The sequence below is a fragment of the Varanus komodoensis genome, unplaced genomic scaffold (assembly GCF_004798865.1).
Source record: "Varanus komodoensis strain SLA01 unplaced genomic scaffold, ASM479886v1 scaffold25, whole genome shotgun sequence".
Lineage (NCBI taxonomy): Eukaryota > Metazoa > Chordata > Lepidosauria > Squamata > Varanidae > Varanus > Varanus komodoensis.
In genome coordinates this window covers 770,578-796,075 of record NW_025335661.1, presented here as the reverse complement: position 1 = coordinate 796,075, position 25,498 = coordinate 770,578, and the positions used below count along the sequence as shown (strand labels likewise).

The 25,498-nt window shown below is 40.1% G+C and overlaps 1 protein-coding gene across 1 annotated transcript; it reads left to right on the top strand.

The window, feature by feature from the left end:
- Positions 1–1,518: 1,518 nt before the first annotated feature.
- Positions 1,519–23,894, top strand: PPP1R7 (protein phosphatase 1 regulatory subunit 7). Its single transcript, XM_044432873.1, has 10 exons — positions 1,519–1,612; positions 3,859–3,981; positions 13,083–13,138; positions 14,635–14,700; positions 15,603–15,733; positions 17,597–17,759; positions 18,714–18,830; positions 19,299–19,403; positions 21,572–21,658; positions 23,501–23,894. Exons 1-10 carry the CDS (start codon positions 1,522–1,524, stop codon positions 23,675–23,677), a joined length of 1,116 nt encoding a protein of 371 aa, XP_044288808.1. The 5' UTR covers positions 1,519–1,521; the 3' UTR covers positions 23,678–23,894.
- The last annotated feature ends 1,604 nt before the right edge of the window (positions 23,895–25,498 follow it).

Here is a 25,498-nt window from a genome sequence, read left to right as displayed (position 1 = left end):
TAAAACAACATCAAATGCATTTTTAAGATTACATAATGGTGACTTTTCATCAGCAACAGCACAATGGCATACTTATCTACTGAGAAGTAAATCCCATTTAATTCCATTAGACTTATTTCTAGATATGTATGGGATTGTGGCATATAGTGGGTATATACTGTAACAATGCAACACTTGAGTACTGTTCTACATCTGAAAATCAATTCCCATTCAATTGAATGTATGCTATTAATAATGCAAGTAAGAAACCCAATATGATCATATTTGTGGTATAAGTAAAACACTGTATCTCTCATTCAAATATTTCTATGATATTAGAATCTATATGAACACCGTATCTACTGTAGCAAAAGGGACTAATTTGCCATCTTTGAACAACCCAAATTTCTAATTTATCACTAAGGAATGATTAACATGTTCCTTACAAGCATTTTAGTCTTCTGGTTTCAATAAAACACAACAAATAGGTTGTATAATAGAGGTTTATTAAAGTTATGCATGGTATTGAGAAAGTTGAGAGTTTTGCATTCTCTCTTACATCATTAAAGCTAAGGGTCATTAAAAGAAGACAGAACTTTACACACTTTAATTTATGAAATTTACTGCAAGAAGTGATGATAGCATGTGGATGATCTATTAACAGACATAAAGAATCTCCATATTCAGTTGCAGTATGCCACTAAATACCAGTTGCAGGAACAGGGGTTGGGCACAGAGAAGAGTTATTCCCTTCGTGTCTTTTGTGGATTTCTGAGACGTTAATGTTGGCAACAAAATTCTGATCTAAGAGTGCGATTCTAGGCATGTTTATTTAGAAAACATCCTGTAACTTCCAGTATTTCCTAGCCTAGTAGGACTTAAAAAAAATCTCGCATAGAATTAGCCCTTAAATGGATCTTAGATCTGATCCACGGGACTCTTATACCTCTTTGTTTACAATTATATCGATTTTACATATATATAGCAAACGTCTTTTAAAGAGGGAAGGAAAACCCACATAAAACATTGTAGTGAGTAACTGAAGAAAACCACAGAGGCCAGGCACCAGAACCACAGTATTTGGACCAGAAAGAGAAAGCGACATCTTTCCTCCAAAGCAGTCCGGGGATGGGTAAATCCCATTAAAGATATAAACTGACTCTCCTTCTTTCCACCCTGTATAATTCCAATTTTCTGCACCTATATTTGCTCACATGTCTCATCCTGGATTAAAAGCAGCTGGATTTTAATTCCAATCAAGAACCAGCAATGACAATAGCCTGCAGTATTGCTACAACTGTCCACCAAACGTAGCTGGGGTGATACCCACTTGCCCACCCAGTTCTCCTGAGATCCTCCTGCCCGTATTTTCCTGGATAGTGGCCAATATCCCTAAGGAAAAACTACATTTCCCAGGAGGCCGCGGGGCAACGCGCAGGCGCAAAATCTCTCACGGGAGTCTCTGCGGAGAAGTTGACCCTATGATTGGATGGAGGCCGTTGCGATTGAGTTATTCATTGGTTGTTCCGGGAGTTGCGTCTGATGCCGGAAGGGGGAGGGGAGCCAAGCATTATGGCGACGACGGCGGCAGCTGAGACGGAGAGTGGGGAGGGCGCTCAGGAGATGATGGAGGGTGAGAGGCCTGATGGTAGCGCGCGGGGTCTGAATCTGGGTTAGAGCAGGGTCGGGCTTGCTATAGCAGCTGCGGGAGATTGGGTTGGGGGTCTCTGCAGCCGTGGGCGCTGGCCTTATATGGGTGGAGGATGCTGTGGAAGGGGCTTCCAATGTGTTGGCCAGGGAAGCTGTTTTTGGGCTGTTGGGTGAAAGCGCTGTATATGCATTCCAGTCAGTCGGTGGTGTGTGTATTGTGTTGTGGGAAGGGGGTGGCTGTAAGTGCCTCCCAAGCATACACGAGGCAACTGTAGTCTCCTTTAATTGCAGCCGCCACCCAAGCCTGCCCTGTTTCCTCTCCTGTAGGTTGCCAGATGTCTCCATCTCCCTATTTATTTTATTCTTTTCGAAGAGCACTTTACTGCTGTGCTGCTCCACTTCTGTTATACTCTTAAATTATATAACCACAATCCTGTATAGGGTTGTGAATGGACAGTCATTTTAAATAGGTTTTGGAAGAAAAGACATTTGATGACTCTGCCTTCCAGCAGCTCAAATGGCATTGCTGACTGGCTGTAAGAATCCTTGACGCTTGCAGTTCAAGCTGCTACTGACTCATTAAACCGTATTTCACCCATACCTTTTATTTTCCTCAGTGATCCATTAGCTCCTTCTCAGATTGCTCCATTGCCTCAACTTCAGTGTTTTCCTGCTTTGCTTTACATTGTAAAGAAAGCAATGAGCAGTCTTACCTAGCAATGTAAGACTGGAATATGGACCATTGGCAGTGGTGCAGACTAGGATTGGACCACTAGGCCAGTGTGCAGGACCCTACAACCTGGGGCTTCCTGCAAATTACCAGCCAGAGACTGGCAGGTAAGCAAGATATTAGGCCTGGCACTAGCACCTGGGTCAGCATGAACATACCACAATCACCCAATTGTATAGTTGGGTCTTTAGTCTGGTATGTTTATTATACTAATGCTCATTTTTCTCTTTGACTATACTTTTTACAAGAAAGGGACTTACTTGCAATTAAATGCATTTACATGTGGCAGTAGACACAACCTCAGTTTTACTCATGATGGTACTATGTTTTAAGTGGTTATATTGTTATATATTTATATTGTTAACTTATATTGTTTTATTGGATTCTATTTTTTTATGGTTGTGAGCTGCCCTGAGGCTTCGGTGAATGGGGCGGCATAGAAGTCCCCTAAATAAATAAATAATAAAATGTGAAACTGTACATAAACAAAGTATTATTCTAATCAGTACTGGCAGTTTTTGCAGAGATTAATTTAAAGTCTAACTGATATGTACAACTAGTTGTAAAGCATGGAAGGACAAGGAGGAGAAATCTTAACTGGGTCCTTTATAACTGAAATAATAGCATGGCCATCTAAAGGGGATGCAAAACAATTAAATCCAGTTTATGTTTATTCAGATGTGTTCAATGGGCCCTATTCCCAAGTAGGTGAGTATAGGATTACAGCTTACATTGGTTGATGCCCACAGTTGTGTTGATGGACTGTCACCAGTGTTGAGTTAAGTCTAGTTAGCCTGTGAATAGAATAAGGAGATACCTTATTCCATGGGTAACAGTATTATGTCATCCAGCCCTGTAAAGGCCTCTGTGCTATGCTTTTAATCCATACCATTAGACTGGCAAAAAAGGGACTTGAATTGCAACAGGGTACAATTCTCTTTCCTTATCATGGAGTTACCACCAGTCATTTATTGGGCATCTGATTATAGGCAGGTTTGAGACCTGCAATGCCTTTTGGGGCCAGGGCCTGCATCAGAGTAATCAGATAGCTTAATATCTGTGCTTGTTCAGAGTTTCACAGTTCAGATGTCAAGGCCCTGCTCAATCCCATGTGTGAACATAAAGCAAAAGCAGCTACATGAACAGCTACAAATCATATTCATATCTCAGCTTAATAATTTAAGATATGCAATTCAATCACCCAAGTATATAGCAATTTATAAAAACAATTATATGTAAGCTAAATATACTGCTATACTGTACCACCCCAAACTTGGTTCATATGGACTATTAGAATACTTAGCAATTAGGTCTTCAGGTATGTGAATCCTGTTTGAACCCACTGGGATTTCTCATTCACCATGCACAGAATCAGGCTGCCTGTCTCTTACTTTGTAAATGCAGAAGCTCTATTGTCATTAATAGCTTGTGGATATTTTATACTTTACCCCATCCTTTTTTCTGAACTAAATTAGTCTTGTTCTGTGTATTTTACTTAGTTGACAGAAGGATTGAGTCTGAAGAGTCAGGAGATGATGAAGGCAAGAAGCATGCAGTTTGCATAGTAACAGACCTCAGTCAACAGAGTTTAAGGGATGAGCAGAATGGAGAGAACTCAACAGGTAATTTGTTCTAAAAAGGATATAGCATATAAAAGAAATGGTGTGCCATCTCTCAAGGTTTAGAAGGCAAGTGTTATTGTAGCATCAGGCTTTATGGTGTGATTTTTTTAAATGGTTCATTGTGTTCTCACCGTACAAGTTAGCAGTGGTTTTGTACATTATAGCTCTTTGATAATCTGAGAACTTGTGTGATTTTTAATGGAAAGGAAATGTATGAATTAATATAAGATTCAGGGGTGGGCAACTTGTGCTACTCCAGAAGTTATAATTTACAAATCCCATGAACCCTCAACATCTGTTGTACGGGTAGGGCTGATAAGTATTGTAGGGCCAGATATTTGGAGGGCTCAAGTTGTCCATCCATGATTTAATATTCTGGTGTGTTTAGCTTCTATGAACAAGATTTTTGCTTCTCTTTCCCCCGACCCCCATATTTTTCTTTCTGGATTCATATAACATCCACATTAACATCTTCCTAACATGAGATAGCAGCTTACATTATAAGCCAGTGATGTTGAACCTTTTAGAGACCAAGTGCCCAAACCCCACTTACTTATCACAAAGTTCAACACCGCAATAAAACCTGAAATCAGCCAGTCCAAGCAAACACACACACACACCCGCCCCTCTCCTTGGCAGTGCACTGATTGGCCATGCAAAAGCTCGGATGAGTCGTGGCTTGTGATGTCATCGCCTGGCACCACTACTCCTTTCCGAGCATGCGCATGGCCTCTATGTCTGCTGTTATCCAATGCTTGGCTGCTGGGACAATGCTGGGGCAACTTGGCTCACATGCCGACAGAGAGGGCTTTGCATGCCATAGGTTTGCCACCACTGTTATAAGCCTTATAATTTCTTACCTAGCAGAGGTTGTATGTGGTTGGAAATGGACTGAACATAGAGAACCAACATTATTGAAATTAAAATTCAAGATGACTTCTTATAGTCTTGTTCAAGAAAGGTTCTATGGTCTATACATTTGAACGTGTTTCTCTTAGCAGGAAGAACCAGTGTTTGGGCATGCAACTACTGTTTGGACAGTAATAAAATGTCCTTTATTTTAGAAACTTTATTTTCTAATTTGCTATTAAGTTGAACAATAGTTGCAATGTTTAGGTTACCATAAGTTTTTTTTCCTTTTTACTTAAATGCCTTGTAATATCCAGCTACCATTATACTGTTTTGGAGTAAACAAGAAATCTTTACTGGAAGGAACAGACAGATCTGGAGTGATCTCTACTTCATAATGAAGAGGTGGCCTGATATTGTGTATATTGGAATTTGTAAGCTCATGAGACAGTCATATTGGCATTCTTTTAGAAGGAGAGTTTGTGTGTGCTCTCTAAAGTAGAGGGTCTAGACATCAAGAGTAGTTTCTCTTGGATCTAAATGTTTATTTTCTCTCATTTTTCTCTTGCTGAAAGCCAGCAGTTGTTCTGTTACACTGTGTACCACTGTTGTACATAATGATCAAATGTTTTATACCATGCTTTGATACAGAATGTGAACAAACCATAAAATAAACTAGTGCAGTCTTCCCCACTAGGGTGGGGAACTTTCACTTCCAAGAAGGGTTGGACTACATTTCCCAGAATCTCCCTATCAGCATAGCTGGAATTCTGGAAATGTGGTGAACACTTCTGGAGGGTACCAGGTTGGAAAAGACTGAACTAGGCATTAAAGGAAATTAGCACTTGAGATTTAATGAAATGAGATGGCCTTACACTGTATTTAAAGTCTACTGAAAGGTGTTTGGTAGCTTGGCAGTTAGCTGGTTGCTCTAGACTTGCAAATATTACATCCAAGTGAATAGATTGTCCAGATACATTTTCAAGCTGTCCTATGATGCAGGCCCATGCAAGTGAGGAGTCTGATAATATGTTTGTTCTTAAGCAAGACCATATATTATTCTTTCATAGCACTTGATTTCAGTCTTTCTTCATCTCTTGCATGATAGACAACTACAGAAGAAACTGTATTACTTGACAATTTTAGATTTCTAACCCTTTTTTCCCTTTCTAATGTAGCACAGCAATTAAGTTGATAGATTTCAAAATTACAATAGTGGGGCAGCCCCTCATTTGTTCCACAGTCACCTTGACTACCTTTGCCAAGGACTGAGCCATTCTTGCCCATTTTGATGAACAACATGCTTTGCAAGGAAAATAAATATTTGTCTTACTGGTGCAAATGTTTTGTTTTTGTTTTAATTAGTCTCTTGCTCTGCAGTAGTGCAGGTACTTTGGGCTGATCTAGTTGTACCCTTGGATTGTTTTAGAATTTTCCATTGGTGTTCCATCTTTGCTAAGAAGCACAAGAACATTTAGGGATAAGAATTCAGTTTCCTTTTTTGATGAGTTTAACTTTAGTTTTTCCAGGCAAAGTCTGACTGGTGCATTTATAACAGCCATTTGTTATCCAAGGCTAGAGTGGGCAGAATTGCTATTTGCTTCCACTTCTGAAACACATTGGATGTACTGCAGACTCACTAGAGAACAAAATGATTGAGGAAACACTGGAAATATTTATGTTGAAAACATGTATTTGAGTTAAGAATTTCTGTTTATTTCACATTTCCTATGTGTGTGCATACACACATAACTTTTATTTATTAGCTATCTCACTGTAGGTTATTGGATAATTTACTGTTATTCAGTAATACTATTGCATAGGGAAAATAATTACACTCCAAAGTAATTGTGTTAGGTACCAGTACATAAGGAGACCTGGAGTGTTAAAATGTCAAGAAGTGTAATTATGTCTTCTAGAATCTAGCATTAAGAACATCTTTGTGCTATATGTGCAACTTTCAAATTACTTTTATTGTACAGAAGAGTGAGAGTCTGAATTGTCTTGAAGGGCTCATGCTGCTAACATGACAGGCACACCAATTAAATATGTGGGATGAGATGATAATAGCATTAAGCAGTGCCATGAAGATGAGATACTAGAGTTATTAGAGAGGACTTCAAAGTGTGGGATTTGGGAAGCCTATCATTTAGACTTGACTTCAGAACTTGTATATTTCTGTTCAAGAATCTTTGACAAAAACAGGCATTTCCCTGCCAACTTATTTGCCACCTTGAAGTAATCTGCCCTGTTAGACCTCTTCTAGAGAGCACGGCCATTTTCTGGAATGGGAGCAAGTGTTTTTAATTTGGGCATAATGACAGCAATTGTCTGCCTGTGACTCTGGCAGCATCATGAACAAATTGCTCTGCCAGGATGGATGAGACTGAGAGCAATTGAGACAATTGGAACAGCCTCTCGGACTGTTGTTCATAACGATTTGGTAGCTTACTGTTGCACAGAGAACTCTCTTTGCTTTCATTCTCAAGGTCCCTCTTGGTTTTTCTAATCCTGACCAGACGGCTCAGTACAGTGGCCTGCTTCTTCCAACCCATTTTGTTTGGGCTGAGCATTATTTACAGCCTGTATTTCAACAGCTGCACACATGCAGTTTTGGCCTTGTGGCAGTCTGGATTCTTCCATTGTACATTGCTTGCGTATGCAGAGCTCACAGAGGGAACTCGATTTCTGCCTCTATCACATATTGGCAAAATTATCAGCTGACTATCTAACACATCGTGACAGCAGCTTTGATTATGACTTCCTGACAGTTTTGATCCTAAACGGGTGCATGGTAAGCAGGTGGTCACTTTGGATATGTTCACTGAAATAATTGAATGAAATGTTTGGAGTGAATATTATGTCCTGGAATCCAGAGTTGTAATTCTACCTTGTTCACACACACAATGCAAGGATACATTTATCCTTATCATATCTGAAGATTGATGGTTTCGGCAACTGAAAGTAATAATCATGAGAATGGATATTTAATTGGAGTGTTAGCAGCCCACAAGGACCTGCATATATTATCCATATGAAATGCTCCTCAAATGGTAGGCACATGTACGAGTATGGAAATGTTGGGCATACAGAGTAGGTGGGGAGATACTAGCTTCAAATTCCCAGTTATTTTGGCCCTCGTTTCTTTGTCCTGGGTCATTCCTTTTCTTGGCTCAATGTTCTACCCTAACTGCTTCCATATCTTAGGCCAGCCTTCCCTGAGATACCTGTGGGATAGGCAGAAAGGAAGCACTTCAGACATGGGGGTGTAGAAAGAGGAAGAGAAAAGGACAAACTTTTGCAACCTGGTATCCTCCAGATGTTTTGGTCTACAACTGTCAGCATTCCTCAGCCTTGGCCATGCTGCCTGGAATTGATGAGAGATAAAGTCCAAAGCATCTGAAGGGTACTGGGTTGGGGAAGGCTGCTCTAGGCCTCAAATTCCTCTTTGTTTTGGGTCTTTTCAGCTGTAACTATGTCTGTACCTCTGTTACCAAAATGAAAATGATGGGGATACCCTGCTTTCCCAAAATTAAAACCTGGTCAAAGCAGCTTGTATTAAAATAACCACAATCTAAATTGCATCATGAAACTGATACAGGATTTGTTGTCATGTGCCATCACATCACCTCTGACTTATGAGATCCTATGAATACATTCCCTCCAAAATGTCCTGTCCTTGACAGCCCTACTCAGCTCTTGTAATCTTAAGGCTGTGGCTTCCTCTCTGGCTTCCTCCTCTTCCATCTCATATTTATACTTCCTTTTTTTTCTTTGAATTTTATTTTCTTCTCCAGTGAGTCCTGCCTTGTGCCCAAAGTATGACAGCTTCAGTTTTGTCACTTTTGCTTCCAGGAAAAGTTCTGGCTTGATTTGACTACTTGACTGTCTTTCTCTTGGTCCACAGTATCTGCAAAGCTCTCCTCCAGCACCATTTGTTAGACACATCCATTTAGCTATAGCTTCAACTGAGCCTGGAAAATATGCATGCGGGCTACAATTGCTGCAGCACAGCCACATTTTATAGAAGCCAATGGAGCAAACTAGTTCATTGGTAGCTATAAAAATCCCCTGATGACTACATTCACAAAACTGTAGAGATGAATGTTACCTATTTGGCAATTAAATTAAGAAATTTAATTAGAATTTTAACCTGAATACAGGGGATTTCATGTATCAGTCCCAGCTAGCATGGCCAGTGGTCTGGAATGTTGGGAGTTGTAGTCTGAAATTTCTGGAGGGTTCCAGGTTGTGGAAGGAGATTGTGTAGGGCTTGGGACAAATTATATGACCTGGTATAAGGCAGTTCCCTATATTCAGATCTCAAAAAATATGTTCAATGCTGCTATAAGGATGAACTCGCCAGAGACCACAGCTCTGCAATGTTTAAATCTTACTGCCCTGGCATTGTGCTTCCCAGAGTTTTGTGGAGGTAGCATTTTGTGTGGGGGCAGCGGGGGTGGGGGTGGAGAAAGTGGGGGAGAGAGCACACACAAGTAAAATAACACTAATATATAGATGAAGGTAATAACCAAGTGTGGTTCCTAATAGGCATTCCTGTTTTGGTGTTGTACACATCTTACATTTGCAGTGCATAGAGTAACTCTCAAAATACCTAATTTGTGGGGCTGAGTCTTCTCTCAGAGTGCAGTTATTAATAAAAACATTAATCCTCATAATGCTGTGTGTGACTAGGTTTTCTGATTAAGTATATCCTATGATAAACTCACAAATCCTTTCTGTAGGGAAAAACTAAATGTTGCATAACAGAACTGGGTGTTACTGAGGAATCACACTGGCACAACCAAAATGTAACAGGTTCATTGGGGTAGAAAAATACACCATTTGAATCAAAATTTCCTTTAGTTTAGCCACTGCTTTTGAGGAAGGAAAAGTCAATGATTTTGTTAATGCTCTTTTTGACAGAGTCTGTCATCTTTCATATCTTCTGTATACTTCTTATGTATCTTGTTTCCATCTTTTTTATTTTATCCTGTTCAGATAATATGTTCACGTGTTGATCTTTCCTAATTTAGGTTTGAATTTCCTTTTGATTTCTTGGATCATCTGGAAGAGGTCCCTATTTTCCTCTTTTGTTGTTCTTTGCACTGGTAGTTATTTTTGTCCCTATGTGATAGCTACTGAAAGGTTACATTTGGGATTCAGATCTATTTCTGTCACAATTTACTTTTGCTTTTCACCTATACTTAGCAACTGTGTTTCTTCTGTCATTTATCTAGGCTGTTTTCTTTTTTGCTACTGAAATTGTATTTCTGCATTCCTTCCTCTGGTTTCAGTCCATAGTTCTTCTAGTTCAAGATTGGTTAAGTTCAGTAATGCACATCTCTTCTTTATGTGGACTTTAAATTCCTCAAGCATATTATTTGAGTTGTATTTTGGCACTGTGCTTCTGTTAGTGATCTTTTTCAACTTATGGTCATTATCACAGTCTGCTCCTGGTCTTGTTTTGGCAGTGAAAACGCAGTTCAACTATGTTGTATTTCCAATTATATAGTCTGTTTGATTTCTGTATTGACTATCCAGTGATGTCCACATATACAGTCACCTGGTTGGTTGCCTGAAATAAGTATTTGCGATAAACACATGATCAGCTTCACAAAATGAGACATTCCCTGCTTCATTTCTGACCCTTAATCCAAAGTCTCCCAGAACATTTGATTCTGCTTTCTTTCCTACTTTTGTATTCTAATCTCCTATGATTATCAGCATGTCTTGTTTTGGTGTATTACTAATTTACTCTTGGACATTTGCATAGCATTTTTCAATTTCTCCTTCACCATCTGTTGTTGGAGCATAAACTTGTTATGCTATGTTAACAGCTCTTCCAAGAATTGATTCAGATTTTGTATTGTAGCACAGGCAGTAGTGAACTATATCTAAACTCAGTATTACAGGTATTCTTGTTTCTTCTCAGTTTGTCGTTTCTAGAGTAAAGCGCTTTGTGTTTGTCCAACTGAAAAATGTCCAATTGCAGTCCAATTTAGTTCGTTCACACCAAGAACTGAAATGTTTAACTGTTCCATTTCTTGCTTTACAGCTTCCAGTTTACCTTGATTCATACTGTTCACATTCTGTTCTCCAGTTGTATGTGTTGTGAAGTGTTGGACTCTCCTTTTGCCTTTGTTCATGTCAGCCACTAGACTTTGATCTAGTTGCATAATAAGCTAGTTGCAAGAGTTATTTGCACTTGTCTTTTGCTGTTCCTGAGTACTTGGTTAGGTGTGTCCAACCTGGCAATCTCATCTTCTGGCACTATCGTTTCATTTTGGATTGTTTCTTCATAGGGTTGACAAGGGAAGCACATTCAAAAGTGGTGTACTATTGCCTTCTGCCCAGCACTAGAGTTAGCCTTAGCATCACTACCATTGTCTTGAACAATCCTCCTGCACAAACCACCCAGGTAACTATGAGATGTAACTATGGTTGGAAAGCAACCGAAAGATTGAGAGAAGAAAGCAGCAAGGAGAACAATGGCAGAAAATGAGCCGATGCATTTACACATACTGAAGTGGAAAGGGCCCTGTGTCAGTGGTAGCGTACACGTTTTGTGCACAGAAGCTCCCAAGTCAAATCCCCCACATGTCCAAATAGGGCTGGAAACATTTCTACCTAAGACCCTGGAGAACTGCTTAAGTAAGGAGGGGAGCGTATACGCTATATAGACTAAGGGTATGACTCATTGTAAGATAGCTTCCTATATTTTGAAGGTTCATTTTTTGTGTGTCTGTGGATTAGGTGAAACAAAAGAACTTGCAGAGAAAAGATTTGAAGAGAGAGAGAAGGTGGCACTGTGTAGTGTTTCTGGAAGAGAATTTCAACTGTAAAGTATGGTAAGGGAGATTGAGCAGATCTACTGAGGAAAGTAGGAGACCTGCTTAAGAGAGGATTAAGTAGATTCTTGTTCAGTAGATTCCTGCAGATCCTTTGTGTTAATATACATGTTTTCTTTTATGTTGCTCAAAAATGAAGGACAGAATCCACACACTTTCCAAATAAAGCGTGTGCAAGCACTGTGTCCATATCCATTTGTGCACACCCTCTTAGAGAGTGCTTATAGTTCCAAGAATCTTTTTTAAAGGTCAGAGAGATGAAACTGTTTCTTCAAACTGCTAGCAATATTTAGCCACCAATGAAAAGACAAGATGGCTTACAAGTACATTTGGTTTCCTTTTACCCCGGGAGAATGTGACTAGCTTTAGTGGGCACAATGTTAATATGTCACAGTGCATGCTGGCCCAGTTTTCATAATTACCCTCACAATATGCAGGTTATCTTGATCCCTGAACCCAGAAAGAGGAGGTATTTGGAGTGATTAAGAACACATGGCCCATTGTAGGGTTGCTGGATGATTTGTCAATCAGATTCAGACAAGCTGTGCTTTTGAAGATGGTTCATAAGCTACCTCAGCCACCTACCCCACCTAATTTGCATATCAGGACAATCTGTGCTCAGCTAGCATAATTATGTTAAGTAGATGATTCACAACTGGCATCCATAGGGCAGAAACTGAGCCACACTGGTGTATTTCCCCTCCATAATTGTGCAAACCTGGTCCAGAAGTCACACCCAGCGATGTCAATTTTGTAAATCTGGACAGTATGCAACCAACATGCATAAAGTAGTTACTGATCCACCACAGCTTATTAACCACTATTTTCTTGTGATAAGCACGTCAGTATTTTGCCACTAAAGATGTGTTTCTTCCATTACAACTACTGTATCATATTATCCAAAGTGCACAGACTACCTCTTCACTGTGGAAGATTGAGAAAATGGCTGGAATCCACATGTAACCTATGATATGTGATGACAGTATTTTTTTACTGTTAGCTGTTCGTCACTTAACCTGCCTTCTTTAGCTATTGAAACACAAAATTGCTAATGTAGATTTTTCAAGGGTATATGGGTGCTTCTTTTGTACACTGTGCATCAGGCTATAGCTACCTGGTACTGGGAAGGAGATCATTAGCTTGGAAGGACTTATTTATTTATTTACTTACTTACTTACTTATTTATAGTTCTTATATCCTGCCCTTCACAATGGCTCAGGGTGGCAACAGTGTCTCAGGACTTCTGTGAGATTTGCATAGTTGTAGCAAAACCTTAATACATGGGCTGCTCCTTCTGTCTTTGAAGGCCTGCTTTTGCTTGTATTATGAGAGAGGTAACTGCAGTTTTGCTTTCAGTTTGAGCAACATGGACTTATGCAGGTGGCTCTTGCTCTTTTGCAGCTGAAGCAGAGACACCGGTGGATATGGAGACAATTAGCCTGGATCCAGAAGCAGAGGTAAGATAGGTTTCACATTCTAACATCAGAAGAGCGCACCATGTCCAGGCAAAGTGCTTTGGGAAAATCTCTGAAGCCTAGTCAATCAAGCATTTGTTCCCAAGATTTATGAAACTTTAAAAAATATATTTATTTTAAAAATAAAAGAAAAAACCTCTGAGCTTTAAATATGGTGAGCAAAGTTCTTTGTATAAGAGAAGCTGAGTAGAGAAATTAGATTAGAGAACTTCAAAGGCAACAAATACACTTTGCTGAGAGAAACTTGATTCCAAGGGAATCAAAGCATAGGTGCATGCCTTCACCTTTGAAGATCTGTGCTGTCAAAATGCTTTTAAAATCAATAGCTATAGGGGAAAATCTTGATCAGTCAGCATGTTAGAGGACTCTGCTTGATGAGTCTGTTTACAGAACAAAATGGGTTAGCTCCTGTGACATAGCTGACTCAGTGTGGAATGTTTAACTGGTGTATGCCAGGCAGTGTTCAGAATAGGCAACCCCAAAGTGAGAGGTCACCATGCCAGTCCCCAAGGGTTATTTGAGGGTGAAATGTTGTTTAACCCTCATTGGCTGGGTTTGCACAACACAGTAATAAGTTGCATATTCAAAATGTTGCCCACATAAACCACGGCTCAACCCCCAAAGAGCCCGCCATGTCACGCCAGCTAGGTTATAGATGGTTTGCATTGCCTCCTCTGTTTGTATGTTTCTGTGCATCACTCACCAAAACAGGGAAGCATACTTGGCCTGTTCAACTTTAGAAGCAATGTTGCATTTGGCACAGTTCTGCACAGGATAACAGAGTTTGCATTGTGCCTAGAAGAAAAATAGGGGAGGAATGCTTAGTAAGTGGGAGATATAAAATGTTCCTCATGGCAGTGTGAAATGTTCCTTAAGGATTCTGGTTGTTCATTTCATGGCCACTGCACAGACTCAGGCCTCATTTGTTTGGATTTCCCTTTTGCAGTATATTTGGAATAATTTTGGAATAATAATATGAATGACTATCTACTGGAAATATAAAATCTGACATGAAGTTAGAATTACTAATTATTTAAAAATTATGGGGAAATAACCTGGCATCTGAATAGGTATAGAAATCAGTGTAGGTACTTCTGTCTTTTATAGCTAAGTTGGATAGAAGCTGGATTTGGTTCATAAAAGAATAAAGGGGAAGTTGCTTTTTCAGTGTATGCCTTTTAACACCCTATATGCCTGTTTGAGTACTTCAGCATTGATATTTACAGAACACACGTCATTCCTTTAGGGAAGACATCTGGGTGGTGCACAGTGAATGGGTTTGTGCTCTAAACTTTTCCATGACCTTGATGACAAAAGCTGCCGGCTCTTCTGCACACAGCTACTATTAAGATTCTTTTGAGAAATCCCTTTGGATCTGCGCTTTTTCACACTTGCCTACCATTATGCTGATTAAGAAGTATTATTGAATCAACTTTTACATTAATGTTTCCACAACCTTTGGCTCTTTTGCCTTTCAGGATGTTGATCTGAATCATTTCCGAATTGGCAAGATTGAGGGTTTTGAGGTACTCAAGAAAGTGAAGGTGAGGATCTAGTTAAGGAGTCTTCTCTGCATGAGAGTATGTGAACAGCAGCCCTAGCAGACTGCTATATATTTCTAGCTAGGGGAATGTTCCAAAGGGCTATCACTACTTTCCCTAAGAGCCAGGTGGTGGGGCAAAGACAGAGGACACTAAGCAACAGCATTCTGCTCTGGGCTAAGCTATATGCAGTGTAGAGGATCCATGATCCAAACCTCTTTTTTTAAAGAAAAAAGTGGAGATGAATTAGCTTGGAGTAGTGTTAGAGAATGGATGTTTAGCTTTTTCCACTTACCCCAACATTTTCCCTAACTGAAGTCAACTGCCATGTGCCCAAGTTACTACTAACCTCAAATGGGTGTCGGGGGAAAGATGGCTATAATGCAGATACTTGACATTTCTCTGAAATTGAGCTAATCAACACTGGCAGCTGATTTTGATCAGGAAAAGGCATGGGCAGGAAGAATTAAACATGCCTCTCTCAGTGCCTTTGCTCAAAATTAATTCAGGTCCCCCGTGGCTGCTTTTCAGCTTTTTTTAAAAAACGGGCCTCAGGCAAGCTGATCACTGTCCTCTGTGCCACTTGTAGTTTGGTTATCCTTCTCCCCAGCTGAGCAATCCAATGATGCTCTGAGATTTTAGTTTCTTTCCGGCCTAGAGACTGCCATATTGGCAACAATTGTATGGTCCTGCTGCTTTTCCCAATGAAACCTCACAGTAGGACATTTTGCCCTCTGCATGAGGCTTCTGTTTGGAAATATTAGGAGAGCTAAGAAAAGCAAATAATTGCAGAAAGAGGCAGCAACCAATGGATCAAAACTTATTTTCAAAGCTACACTTAATAGCAATGGACTTGCACATCCTTGTTTTCCCATATTTGATTATTTTTTTTCTCCACCCATTAGACTCTTTGTCTCCGTCAGAACTTGATTAAGTGCATTGAAAACCTGGAACACTTGCAGAGTCTCAAAGAGCTGGATCTCTATGACAATCAGATTCGAAAGATTGAGAACCTGGAGGCTTTGACAGCCCTTGAGTGAGTACCTGAACAGAAAACAAAGAGGTTGTTTTAGCTATCAATGGGGAAACTTTTAGTGTTCCTTCATAGAGCCTGTGCTCGTGCGCACAGTCTGTCTGTCTGTCTGTCTCTGTCTGTCTCTGTCTCTGTCTCTCTCTCTCTCTCTCTCTCTCTCTCTCTGTGTGTGTGTGTGTGTGTGTGTGTGTGTGACTTTCAGAACTTTCTAATGTCTGTGTTGTGCTGCAATCGATTTTCTAGGGCAGCTTGAAACACTTCTCCAATACACTAATGATAATATGATAAAGTGGAATACATTTAAAAGCCTAGGAAATTGAAAGCATCTCTGCTTGGCAGCAATGGATAATGTGTGGGCCTTTTGGAAGAGGGAAATACACAAACAGGCCACCATTACTGAGATGGTGGGTGCACTCAGGGGAGAGCATCCAGAGATTACCGCAGTGCATGGGCAGGTGGAATGACAACAGGCATTCCTTATGTAGCATACCATTCTAAAGGTAGTGTTAACACTTCAAATTGTGTTTGGAAATGACAGCGTGGGACTGAAGCCGATGACAATACTTCAATGCTGGCAAGATAAGTTTCCGTGGGTTTTGGAATTACAAGCATTATTTTTAACACTTGTTTTGCTTAGTCTTAAATTACATTTTTTCCTTACTGTGAGGAAAAACTTTCCTTACTTCCATGAATGCCACATGCAAGATAATGGCCACATTCAGTTATCATTCCAAACCATGCTTTATGCTAACCATAATTTAGATTTGAGCTGCTAAACATGCAAACAGGGAATGTTCATTTGGCAAAATTTCCTCCTGCTGAGCACTCCAGTCTTTAGTTCAGGGATGGGGCTCTTCATATGTTGATGGACTTCAGTTCCCATCATTACTAACCACTGACTTTGCTTGTTAAAGATGATGAGAGCTGCAGTAAACTGATACCCAGAGGATCCAACATTCCATTCCTGCTTGTGTCCTCTGGAGCTGGAATAATGGCTGTATCTAAGCTTCTGGTTTAGCTCTTGTGCCAACCATACTTAGTACAAACCATAGTATGCAACCATGCTTCAAATCATAGAATATTAGAGTTGGAAGGGACCATGAGGCCATCAAATCCATCCCCCTGCTGTTGCAGGACACCACATTACACCATCCCACTCAGATGGCTGTCCAGTTTCTTTTTGAATGTCTCTAGTGTGGAAGAGCCCACCACCATTCTAGGCAGCTGGTTCCACTGTCATATTGCTCTGACAGTGAGAAAGCTTTTCCTGATGTCCAGCCTGAATCTGGGTTGTCCCAGCTTGATTGATTTTTCCATGTCCTACACTCTGGTATCAGCAAGAAGAGATCTTGACCTTCCTCTTGACACCCTTTGAGGCACTTATAGAGGTACTTATGGTTTCTCTGGCCAATTGCAAACCATGATGTTTTCAGTTAAATATCTCACCAAGCCATAGTTAACCTTCTTTAACCATGATCTGACAGAACTGGAATTTGCCAGTATGTGTATTTATGTGAATTTACTGCTTGTGCAGGGGTGGTCCAGTGGATGTTTTAGGTTGTCTGGGAGACCTGTATACAAATCCAGATTTGACCATGAACTGCCCTAGATTATTATCTCTATTTTTGCTTCTCTAGCAAGCAAATAACTTAATAAATGTGATTGCATGAATGAAACTAGGAAATATATTGACATAAATTATAGGATAGAATGCACTAACCTTGATTAGATTTGTAATAATAAAGCTTGATTCCAGGATCCACATGTACAGTACCTCCAGCTCCTTAAAGGAAAGATATGGTATAGTTTTAATGGATGTGAACTATTTTCCTTAGTTTTGAGATAACTTCCTTTGTTGCCTATTAGCGTCCTCGATATTTCTTTTAACATCCTACGGCATATTGAAGGACTAGATCAGCTCACTCAGTTAAAGAAGCTCTTCCTGGTCAACAACAAAATCAGCAAAATTGAGAACCTCAGCAACTTGCAGCAGTTACAAATGTTAGAGCTGGGATCTAATCGAATCAGGGTAAGTATTTCTTTCTCTGTCATAGTACAGATCTTTCCTAGATCTGGCTGAGAAAACAGCCACATCAAACAGAAAAGGGAAGAATGCTACAGTGTATGTTACAGCTGCTGTGCTGTAACAATGACTTGCAAAGGGAGTCTAAAAAGTATGAGGACAGAGTACACTTAGCTCTTAGAAATAGTGATATCTAGGTAAAAAGCACAGCAGTAACAAAAAGGTAAAGTGATATGCACAAAAAATGTGAAAATGAATGGTGGAACTAATTACCTAAAAGCTAACAATGCAAGATGAAAGATCTGAACTGAAAGGTGAGGACACAACAAGGTGAACTTAAAAATAAACACACAAATAAATAGTCTTTGTACCAGTATTCAGATACCCCTTGTTGTAAATACTTTTGAGTTTAAATACTAATTATTTTTTGATGGTAAAGCTGACCATATCTTCAGCCCCAGCATCTTGCTTTGGGTATTTTGCCAATAAGCACTGCCTCATTGCTGTAGCTCTGCATGGATTTCCTCAGTGTTCAATTATTAACAAAGCACACTATGTTAATAGGATTAAGCATGCCATTTGCTCTGAATGAGCTAGACTAATAGTTTCATCTTTTTAAGGAATCCCTTCAGGACTCTGCTCAAACCTGAAATTTGGAAGTTGCTATTTAGTTTAATAAATGTAGGAAAATTACTCATAGGTTTATTTCATACTGTGCAAATTCAGTTTGATTGGTTAGTGCAAAATAGAAATGACCCATCATCAAAACATGAAACTTGTGTTTTGAGCAATCTCATTGGCGCCTTGAAATGTCAGTCAGGATAAAGGAGAAAGTGAGGCAGTGGTTTTGTTGGCTGTGCTTCAGACTTGACTACTCGTAAACCTGTTGCAGATTAGTGATGCGTTGTTCGCTCAATAGCATCAGGGATTGTAATGTTGCTTGTTGTCGACATTTTGCAGGCAATTCAGAATATTGATGCCTTGACCAACCTGGACAGCCTGTTTCTGGGAAAGAACAAAATCACTAAGTTGCAGAACTTGGATGCCCTGACAAATTTGACAGTGCTTAGCATACAGGTATCAGTCCTGGACTTCTCCTTTTGCTTATTAATAGGGGATCACTTAACTTGTTTGCTTTCTTCCTTATATAAGCTTAGTGGTAGTTGCTGTTTAGACCTTCAAGTACTCAATTGAGATGACCATGCACGTCCTTATCTACTTGCTTCTTTGAACTTAATGCTGGAAATGGATTTAAATGGATTTTCCATACCCTTTTGACAGTTGCAAGACTATTATTACAAAATTCAAAGAACAACCTTTGAATATAGGTTGGCCTGAAGACTTGACCATTTTTGAATGGGTGGTCTTTAGGCATAATTTATAAATGAATGAATATAAGAAAATTTGTTCTTTTTTGAAGCCCATGCATAACTGTGCTCAAGAATAGTAGTGTATCCTGTCACAGCTTGTTCCATAAATGCATAACATTATTTTCAAAGAGCTAGGGTTCTGTGTGTCTAACCCAGGTTTTTATGTCTACTCTAGAGTAATCGGTTGACCAAGATTGAAGGGCTGCAGAATCTGGTGAACTTGCGTGAGCTGTACCTTAGTCATAATGGCATAGAAGTCATTGAAGGACTGGAAAACAATGTGAGATGCTATTTGTTTGTATTCATTTGTTTGGTGCCTTCTGTATACAATCTTTAGAACCCATTTGAAGGTGGGTTTCTTTCTCAAGAAGTTTGCAATTGAGATATACACTCCAGGGAAGAGGATGGAAATGAAGGCTAATATAAACAGACAGAATATGCATTTCTTTCAGTTACACATAGAAAGGCATAGTTACAGCACAGCAGCCTTCCCCAACCTGGTAGCTTCCAAATATGTTCAACTTCAGTCCCAGCCAGCATGGTCAAGGATTGGAAATGCAATGTGTTGGATGTAGGAGTAGACAAGAAACTAGTGTAGAGATTGAAGGAGGGGTGGAAATGTGGGCAGAGTGATGAGAGGAGTGAATAATTTTGGCAGCAGACTACTGGAAGTGAGGAGACCAAGGTGAGACAATAGAAGAGGGCTAAGAGTGTTCGATGTATGCTTGAATGATTGCAAAGAAAGAAGCAATGCGATTTGACAAGAAATGGAACATGGGACAAAGAAGAGAGTCCAAGGCTTTGTGCTCTGTTTAACACAATCAGTCAGTAGTTCCATATAAGCATGCATTAACCCTTTTTGGGAGAGAGGAGCTAAGGAAGACTGTGCCACTTGTCTGCTGTTTGTAAGCGATTGCAAAAACACTGGATTATGAACCTGTGCTGTATAAATTCAGAGTCCATAACAATTTACATGCTAATGATTGGGTCTAGGTAGATAGTGCAGCATCTGTAGATTCTAGAGGAGTTTGTAATCAGGGAGACACTGTCTGCTCAATTGTTTCAAAACAGAAGGAGGAACTTCTGACAGAAAAAAAATGGAATATAACAGTTCCTTGTCTTTCAGTAGTTCCCATGCAACTGAAAGGGCATTTTGGTTCAAGACGAGGAACAGGCGAAGAATTTGGCTAGCTTATTTGGCCTCTCCATAGCAGAATATAAGCTTCCATTTTTATTTCAAAACCTTGATACCCCTTGTGTAAAGGCCTCTTGAATTTAATCCTCCTCATTTAGAGCAGTATCTTCAACCTGATTCTTCATAGAAGAAAGAACAGACATCTCACTAGCTGTGTTCACAAGCTTTGTTTAATATTTTATTCGAAGAAGTAATCAAGTAAGAAGCACAAAAAAGTTTTTTAAACAAGGCAACCATTAAAACAAGAAAACCCTTTTCCAAGGGCCTCCTCATTCAGATGCATAGAGAGTGGCTATGGACCTTCTGTGTCATAGCCGCCTTTTATGAAATAGTCTGCCCTGTGAGGTGTTTACACAGATACCTTTTCTGCACCAGGCAAAGGGTATTTTTAATACTCCCAGGAGATTCTTAGAGTCAATTCTGTGCATGTTTAGACAGAAACAAGTTCTTTAATTTCCAGCATGCCCCAGCCAGCCATACTGACAACTATAGTTTCAGTCAAGGAACCTTTGTTGGCATAACAAAACAAATCTACATAAATCTACACAGTCCCACAGATATCCCCCAAACACAGCATTGTTAATGGGCACTAAAGCGACTCTTAACAGTCTCCCACAGAAAGGCTGCTGTTCTTTGCTATGTCAGCCGACTCTCTGGATTGGACAAATAGAACCTTTTCCCTGTCTGACCAAACTCTCATATTGATCAGAACCAAGCCTAGGTACTTCATGCACAACTTCTCAAAAAGTGAACAGGGTAAAAGCATGCGTGATATTGTTTCTGCCCCTCACCCATATTGGCAGTTCCTTTCAATATATGGCACCCCTAGAATCTACCCAACATTAGGGCAGAAAGCATGGCATTGCATCTTGCCAAGGAATATGCCCTGCAGTCTTGTGGCCCTTTAATCCATTACTATTCTCTTCAAAAATGAGCTGTGCTTTCTTATGAGTGGAAGCATTACATCTCTGCAGGAGGTGGAGCGCATGGACTCTCAACCTTACTAGGCTGGTCCGAACTTGCTTGCTGGTTGTTAATTATCAACTAGTTGAAGGAATTACCCTTACTTCTCTCTGTTTGAATGCCAACATATTGTAGGTATATGCAGAAGAAGTCAGCTAAGTGCAATATATATGAACTCTGGATAATTTGCTGCCTAGTATGCTCCTTAGCAATTCCAACATTTGGCTCAAGGATGCAAAAATACAGGAAGGCTAAAAGAGAGACTGAAGTTTTCTTTTTCTTTTTTTTAGAATAAACTTACAATGCTGGACATTGCAGCCAACAGGATCAAAAAGATTGAAAATATCACCCATCTAACAGAACTCCAGGAATTCTGGGTAAGTCTGAAATGAGGACTGAGATGAGAATTGAGATTTAACAGTATTCAGTGCATGGGCCTGTAGGACACAAATCTACGTAAGATGTGTATATGTTAATATATGTCTATACACATATTTAGACATCATTGCTAGAATATATTTAAATTTCACAGAAGAAAAGCTAGCCAACTAATTCCTATCTAAATCATACCAAATCAAATTATTTAATTTGAATCCCACCCAAATCAGTAGTCCCTCTTCAGTTATAATTAATTTGCAGTGGCTGTGAACATGTGTGAAAATGCACAAAATTAATGGTTGGTATTTTTTTCTATTGAATGCTTCCCTGAAGATGGCACCTTTTACACTAAAATGAATCTTCAAAAACTTGACTCTGCACTAACTCAAAAGAGGTCCCTGGCCAAGTCTCCACCACTTTACTTCCCAAGCTCCACTCAGAGCCTCCTCCAATTTTCCCATTCAGTTCATTACTTTATCAGTTCTCATTACGTTTATTAAATAATACAGTGTACAATTCTGATTGGAATAGAGACTCAGAATGCTGGGTAGGAAATGGGAGAAATGAGGGCTGGTGAATGGGACAGAGGAGGTGAGGAGAGGAAGTTAGGGAGGAGAATTGATGTGGAGACATGAAGGAACAAGCAGCTTTGGAGTAGGGATGGATGGACCAACAACTGCCATGTGAAGGTAACAGAGTGAACCTGGAAAGGGAAAGTTTAAGATGTGGATTTTGGGCTACCACAGCATATACAGAGGGGAAGATTAATTGTTCCCCCTCCAACTGCAGCTTCCCTGCAAATCTCCTGCCTAGCACAACATTTATGTTTAGAAATAATTTTTCATCAGAATCAATGGAAACAATTTTTAGAAACTGAATTGACATGTTGGGGGGATGGCTGATAGCACCATGAGAGAAGTGGGTTAGACTTTTCCTCCCCAGCTCTGCCCACCTGAATCTTTCCCCCTCCCCACTGCAATTCAGCTTAGAAAAAAATCACCTTCCATTGGCACCAGTGGAAGTTTTTTCTCTAGTTTGTCACCCAGGGAAGGATCACATAGGGAAGGGGCGTCAGCACATGGGTAAGCGTTGTTAACATTTCCCTTTCTAGCTGCCATCCCCCTGAAAACCATATCCTGGATGTCAGTTAAGCTTAGAAAAAAAAGGTTCCATCAGCATCAGTGGAAACTTGGGCTCTGGGAAATAGATTCATGGTATAGGCTTTACTCTGTGGAAATCTGACATATAAATATTAATAAATGGCCCAGACAGATTTGTTTTTTTTCCTTTTCTTAGCAGAGGCTAACACTGAACAGACATGCCAACTGCAATATCCTCACTTCTTTTGATATAACTTGATTTCTACACCCCTGTTCTATATATAGATATATATATATGACTTAAAATAATTTCTCAAGTGGGCATCATTTTTAAAATATGCTCCTTCATACAAGATTCCTGTTATCTCCCATTATAATCTCCCAGTTCTGCAATCTGGCAAGTACAGGCATCTTCTGAGAAAAAGAACATTCTCAATAGATCATATCCTGCCTACCATGAGAAGATGGGCTTGAGAGCATGGATGAATTATTTCCAAGTTTAAATGTAAATGCATAGAACTACAATGTCAAAGCTCAAAGATTAGGGGCAAGATGGAAACTCATTTGTGCTGCTGGTTTTTCCCAAAACCTGTGGGACATTGGGAAAGCAGAACAGCATCTTTACTCCTATGTTTTTCCTTTGTAATGGGATCAGCATGTATTAATGCCATCGGGTCAGCAACCATGGATATTAGCTGTTGCACTGTCTCTAAAACAAGCTTTACTGTGTGTGTTTCCCAGATGAATGATAACCTCATTGAGTGTTGGAGTGACTTGGATGAGCTGAAAGGAGCAAAGAACTTGGAAACAGTCTACCTAGAGCGAAACCCCCTCCAGAAAGATCCCCAGTACCGACGCAAAATCATGCTGGCCCTTCCATCCGTCCGGCAGATAGATGCTACCTTTGTCCGGTTCTGAATCTACTCCTGTTCTTTCCTCCCTTGCCTTCTTTCCTCTCAGAGTGTCACAGCTGGGATTTTTATCCACACTGCAGCCTCTGTCTTCAGCCCACTGACACTTACAGAGCAAATGGCCAACCAAGAGCACTGATATCAGACCTTGCATATAATGCACACTCTTATTGTTTTTGAATATTACTATTATTATAATAATTATTAAATCTTAACATGTGATATTTCCTGGTCATGAAGGTGTCTGTTCCTGTTGCTCAGTCCAACAGCAAAGTCAGAGATGCACTCTGAAGCCAGTGTTTCCTTTCTGTAAAGCAACACGAACCCCTGGTTTTTTAAGAACTGCTAGTAGTAGAAAGAGATTTTTTCAATATATCCCTTTTCCTCAACTGACAGCAGGGATCAATCATCACCTCTCAAATGAGCACAGAGACAACTTGATATTAGCCAGACAGAATTGTCTATTCTAGTAGCTTCTGCCAGACCTTGCTTGAATTGTCATTCAGAACATAAGAGTTGGGCTGTTGCTTGCACCTGTCAATATTTGCACTGGAAAAGATCATTAATCACATCCTGGTTCTTCTCATTATGCAAACATGCCTGTGCTCCATATGCTTCTATTTACTATTCCAAACAGCTGATATGCGAACCTGCATTCCCGTGGGATGGGATCCAGCCATTTAAAATTGCCATTTGTTGACCCATTACGCTTCTCTGGCAGCTCTATAACAGTAATCTACATTCTGCAAAACATTGTAGAACAATCTGCACATTTGACATGTGAAATTCACCTTGTGCTAATGTGTTGTGAATGGGGGATGCATGAAAAATCCAATTAAGGAGTGAAGTGTGACTAATCTTGTCAACCTGTTATGGGTATGGTAGGATGGAGCAAAATATCTCTAATAAATGAAGCTTATGTTGTTGAAAGATAAACATCTCTGCCTGGTGGGCAGAAAAGATCCTGATTATATGAGTAACTGACCCAAAGCAGGCACTAATTTGAGGCCAACGTTTGTTTTCACTGAAGCTGCTTGACGTAACCATGTCGCCTGAACATGCTAGCGGTAGAGATTTAATAGTTTACACTATTTCAACAGGTATCCTGAAGGCATCACACAGTAAGTGCATCTTACAATCATTATGAAAGAGCCACCAGACCACCTTTGGTGTAAGGAAGCATCCAGCACTGGGTTAACTCCACACACTGTCCAGAAAGGCATGGATCATCTGTGCTGATGCTGCTGGACGCCACCAATTCCTTTCCTTGATTTCTCCCAGGAAAGAGTTCTGTTACTCAGCCTCTCTTCTCTGGCTTTACTCTCTCTTAGCTGCTGTTGCTGTCTTATTTTCTCCTGGAACTTACAGATAGCGCTTAAAACCTTCAGAGAAGTCTTAAGCAGGTATTTGTCTGCTTAAGTGTAGAGCTAACGTGCATAGAGGGGCATAGGTACACACACGAACCGTGCCCAAGATTTCTCACACACCTGGTTAGACAGTTGTGTATTGAGCGTGAAGATCTAGAAAAGGCTCTTCAAATGGATTCAGCAGAAAGCACTTGCAGGATGCCTTATCAAAATTTTAAAGAGAGAACTCAGCCAAATGTGTTCACAGAGCCCTCTTCAGTCCTTTCTGCTCAACACAAGAAAGTCTGGCTGGAAGTCAGAGATGATGGGGTGAGGAGGGAAGGGGAGAGGGGTTACATGTGTGTCGAGGAGCATGGGTGGACATTAGCCCAGCAGGCAAATGCCTTCCCAGAACTTAGTTCTCCATCTGGACAGCCCAAGACCATCTTGCAAGATTACTATTCCGGACTACTCTTCCTCAA

What these genes read in the sequence shown, in the direction of transcription:
- PPP1R7 (XM_044432873.1), top strand. Translation starts at nt 1,522, where the DNA reads ATGCCGGAAGGGGGAGGGGAGCCAAGCATTATGGCGACGACGGCGGCA. An exon ending in GAGGCTTTGACAGCCCTTGA is followed by an intron (nt 15,734 to 17,596) that starts GTGAGTACCTGA and finishes GTTGCCTATTAG; the next exon opens with CGTCCTCGATATTTCTTTTA. An exon ending in TGACAGTGCTTAGCATACAG is followed by an intron (nt 18,831 to 19,298) that starts GTATCAGTCCTG and finishes TGTCTACTCTAG; the next exon opens with AGTAATCGGTTGACCAAGAT.